The following is a 4,735-nucleotide window of genomic DNA, read 5'->3' on the forward strand; positions in this document are numbered from 1 at the left end:
AGTTGAGCAAGAAGAAGGGGATTGGAGAACCGCTATAACCGATTATTTGAAAGAGGAAAAGCTTCTTGATAACCCTCGCGAAGCTCGTAAGTTGAAGATGAAATGCTCGCGTTATGTAATGATTGGGGAAGTGTTGTTTAGAACATCTTTTGCAGGGCCGCTTCTTCGGTGTTTGAGTTACCAAGAGGCTGATTATGTGCTCCGAGAAGTTCATGAGGGATGTTGTGGAAATCACTTGGGGGCATATGCATTGGCGAGGAAGGTGTTGCTCGCCTGTTATTCTTGGCCCTCAGTGCTGCATGATGCTCAAGAGTTAGTGATGTCTTGTGATAGTTGTCAACGTCATGCGCGTTTGAATCACCGGCCGGCCGCGATGATGAAAGCTGTCACGGCCGCATGTCCTTTTGACCAGTGGGGAATGGATATTGTGGGATCGTTTCCTATAGCTCCAGCTCAAAAGAAATTCCTACTGGTAGCAGTTGATTATTTTTCAAAGTGGGTGGAAGCAGAGCCTTTGGCCACAATCACTGAGAACGAAGTCCTGAAATTCTTGTGGAAGAGTATAGTATGCAGGTACGGGGTACCTAGGAGGCTGATATCCGATAATGGGAGACAGTTTCAAGGGGACAAAATCGAAGCTTGGTGTAAAGAGATGAAGATCCAACAAGTCTTTACCTCTGTAGCTTACCCGCAGAGTAATGGCCAGGCGGAGGTGACTAATCGGACGCTGGTACAGGGTCTGAAAGTTCGACTGGGCAAAGCCAAAGGCAAATGGGTGGATGAGCTACCAAGTGTCTTATGGGCATACCTAACCACTCCGAGAGAGGGAACCAAAGAAACTCCTTTCAGTTAGGTCTACGGTAATGAAGCAGTGCTCCCGGCTGAGATTGGGTTGGAATCGGCAAGGGTGATGTTTTATGACGAGGACAATGGTGCGAGACGCGCTACTGACCTTGATCTTTTGGAAGGAAAAAGGGAGGCTGGCCAGCATTCAATTGGAAGCTTATAAGAACCGCATTGCACAGTCTTATAATCGAAGAGTCGTGCAGAGGAACTTTCAGGTGGGTGACTTGGTTTTGAGGAAGGTGCAAGAAGAGCAGAGAGGAAAACTGGACCCAAAGTGGGAGGGTCCTTTCAAAGTGATTGAGAGGCTGAGCTCTGGAGCCTATTACTAAGAGAATGCGCAAGGCAAAGCTTTGAAGAGGTCTTAGAATGCTTATCACCTTAGGAAATATTATTCTTGATTCTGTCGTCGATGTATTTTACTTTCTGAACTTTCTTATGTAATCCATTGGAATTCAATAAAACCAAGTTCTTCTTTTCGAATTTATGAATGTTGTTATATTATGATGGTGTTGATTTTTATTTTCCTACTATGGCATCGCCTAGTAGAGGAGCAGAGGGCAGGAGAAAATTTTAGTTTTCCTACTATGGCATCGCCTAGTAGAGGAGCAGAGGGCAGGAGAAAATTTTATTTTCCTACTAAGGCATCGCCTAGTAGAGGAGCAGAGGGCCGGAGAAGATTTTTATTTTCCTACTAAGGCATCGCCTAGTAGAGGAGCAGAGGGCAGGGGAAAATTTTATTTTCCTACTAAGGCATCGCCTAGTAGAGGAGCAGAGGGTGGAGGGGGTTGATTTTTATTTTCCTGCCAAGGTATGGCCTAGCAGAGGAGATAGAGGGTGATGATGTTGATTTTCCTGCTAAGGTGTCGCCTAGCAGAGGAGTTAGAGGGAGGAGGTGGTGAATTTCTATTTTCCTGCTAAGATATGATCTAGCAGAGGAGTTAGAGGGTGATTGTGTTGATTTTTATTTTTCTACTAAGGCATCGCCTAGTAGAGGAGCAGAGGGCCGGAGAAGATTTTTATTTTCCTACTAAGGCATCGCCTAGTAGAGGAGCAGAGGGCATGGGAAAATTTTATTTTCCTACTAAGCATCGCCTAGTAAGGAGCAGAGGGGGAAAATTTTATTTTCCTATAAGGCATCGCCAAGTAGAGGAGCAGAGGGTGGAGGGGGTTGATTTTTATTTTCCTGCTAAGGTATGGCCTAGCAGAGGAGTTAGAGGGTGATGATGTTGAATTTCCTGCTAAGGTGTCACCTAGCAGAGGAGTTAGAGGGGGGAGGTGGTGAAAAACGAGTTCGTATATGTCAAAAGTGCGCAAGAGGAAATAACCAAATGTAAACATCGCAAAAGTCGCATAATCCTATGGAAAGTAAATCGATGCAGAAAATAACATAAATAAAGGAGCTCAATCTAAGAATCAGGGGGGAGACTCGATATGAAGCCCTCAAGGTCCATGAAGTCAGTAGTGGCGCCTGGCGGAGGATAGCTCTGAGCCTTGAAGAGGCCGACTGCACCCTCGAAACCCACCCTCAGGTAGTGAAAAGCTTTCGGGCCACAGATCTCGACAAATTCTTCGGATTTGAGAAATTCCTCTTTGAAGGAGGAGGCTTCTGCAACATGTCGTGCCTTGGCGTCTTTAAGCTCAGCCCGTGAATTCTTTAATTCTTTCTTCAGCATCTGGATCTCTTTAGCTTGATCCTCTATCAGCCGCTGAGACCTTTGCCTCTGTTTTGAGAGCTCGCCGCACTGGATCTGGGACTCCGACAATTGAGCTTGAGACTCCGAAAGCTCCTCAGCATGCGACACTTTCATCTCATCAATATTAGCCTGGAGTTGTTTGCGGAGAGCCTGACCCTCGCGTAATTCTTGACAAGAGTCGGATCGAGCGGCGTGAGCGCGCTCAGCCAACTCCTCGACGTACATCATGCCCTGCATAAGTAGACAATGGTGAAAAGACGACAAGAAGATCAAATGTATATTAAACATCAATCTAAAGGTTATAAGGAGAAGTATACCTCGGTGACACTGCTGCATGTCCGGCGGAGAAGGTCTGACCACCCCAGTGAACTCATGAACGCTGCATCAGCGTCGGAAGGAAGCTGATACATTATCTTCTGAGCCAGATGAGTAGGACCCCGCCCCACGATGGCCGAATCCGAAGTGTATAGAGGATGCACCGCCGATTCAAGGGGAGGCCCCTCATCGGGCTCGGACCCCTCTGGAGAAGAGACCGATACGACAGAAATCTCAGAAACCTTGCGCTTGCCATGCTGAGGGGCTGACGGGTTAAGATCGGTGGATGCCTTTTGCTTACCAGACGGAGGAGGGGACTTGGCGCGAGGAGGTGGCGAGGAGGCTCGCTTTGAGGCGGAGGAGGAGGAGCCTGCCTTCTTCTTCTTCGCAGCAGTAGGGGAGCTAGCAGGCTTCTTCGCGGTAGTAGAACAGGAACCTGTTTTCTTTTTCTCAGCAGCAGAACAATCTCCCTTTGGGCCCATCGTGACTGCCGGGGTAACGGACTTCTGGGGTGCTGATGAGGAACCCCCGGCCTTCATCTTGGAAAGTTCATGGAGAAATAGGGCATTCATGACTCTAGTACCTGCAAGCAGAGACAAGGAACCAAATAAGAATGTTATCAAGTAACATAATAAACAAAAGAAAAACAAGAAGTATGGAAAGATGAGAATATCTACCAGCATTCTCCTTCAGCTTAATTTTAGCGGGACTTAACCCGGCATGACATAGGAGATCCTCAGATAGAAGTTTGGGAATGTTAAAGCATCGATCTCCTAGTACACTCATTATCTGCAGGTACTCCTCATCTTTCTTATAACTCTTGGAAAGTTTGGGTTTAGTGAAGACAGGGTACCTATCGGTAAAGCAAGTCAATTCTTTGGGTGGCTGTACAAAGAAGAAGTATTTTTTCCAGTCCTTCACATGACTGGGGGCCCCATCGAACAGTTTGTGGCTAGACCGGGAGGTTACATAGAAAGGTCCATCTTTTGACCTGGACAAAACTAAGAAGTAGGAAAAGGTGGTGCAATTTAAAGGGAGGTCTAAGGCCCTGAGTAACACAGCGAAACAACTTATTAAACGGAAAGCATTGGGCGTGAGTAAACCTTAATGCACCTGGTAGTACTTGCTTAATTCTTGAAAGAAATCGCACAAAGGGAAACGGAGACCAACATCAAAATGATGCTGAAAGAAGGTATAGTAGCCCTTAGGGGCTAAATAGGGCCGGTCCTTTGGGCCAGGAATGATGATCTGGTGAGAGGAAGGAATGTGCCACAGAGTCCTAAGTTGTGACTCGCTACCAGGAGGGATGTGGGATGACAAGTGACCGTACCATAGGTTATCTGCTTCAGATATATTCATTTGTTGGTTCACGTGACGAACTTCCTTACCCGGACGACTATGAGCGGTGACTTCCTCCTCTAGGAGGATCAATGGTAAAATCAGGATCGGCTAGGGAAGTCCTACTCTGGCTAGACTCGCTAGACCGGCTAGACTCGCTAGACCCGCTAGATCTCTCAGAGCAACTCGAGTAACTAAACTCAGAATCGGAAGAAAACATGAGTATTAAGGATAATCAAACAGGTAAAGGAGAGAACTGACCCGGGTAAGGCGCGGAAAAATACTCGAAAGATAGGACCGCAAGAATGAACAAGTGTTGAGCTCGTGGCAGGGGCGAGCGTGGCACGGCGGGGTGAGCTCGTGGCAGGGGCGAGCGTGTGGTTTGGCGAGCTCGTGGCAGGGGCGAGCGTGTGGTTTGGCGAGCTCGTGGCAGGGGCGAGCGTGCGGCCGGGCGAGCTCGTGGCAGGGTATGTGCGCGGAAGGGGCGAGGCGCTCGGGCGAGCGCGACAGGAGCGAGAAGATGCCGGGCGAGCACCTGGCGG

General features: G+C 48.1%; 1 protein-coding gene across 1 annotated transcript; it reads right to left on the reverse strand.

Moving 5' to 3' along the window:
- Window positions 1-2,252: 2,252 nt before the first annotated feature.
- On the reverse strand, window positions 2,253-4,397 carry LOC142550008 (uncharacterized). Its single transcript, XM_075659252.1, has 2 exons — window positions 2,858-4,397; window positions 2,253-2,771 (listed from the first exon to the last, which is right to left on the reverse strand). Exons 1-2 carry the CDS (start codon window positions 3,536-3,538, stop codon window positions 2,253-2,255), a joined length of 1,200 nt encoding a protein of 399 aa, XP_075515367.1. The 5' UTR covers window positions 3,539-4,397.
- Between the last annotated feature and the right edge of the window lie 338 nt (window positions 4,398-4,735).

The sequence above is a fragment of the Primulina tabacum genome, chromosome 6 (assembly GCF_025594145.1).
Source record: "Primulina tabacum isolate GXHZ01 chromosome 6, ASM2559414v2, whole genome shotgun sequence".
NCBI classification, from domain to species: Eukaryota; Viridiplantae; Streptophyta; class Magnoliopsida; order Lamiales; family Gesneriaceae; genus Primulina; species Primulina tabacum.

Coding starts and splice junctions, on each gene's coding strand:
- LOC142550008 (XM_075659252.1), bottom strand. CDS start 3,538: ATGCTGGTAGATATTCTCATCTTTCCATACTTCTTGTTTTTCTTTTGT. Junction 2,772..2,857: donor CATGCAGCAGTGTCACCGAG/GTATACTTCTCC, acceptor CTACTTATGCAG/GGCATGATGTACGTCGAGGA.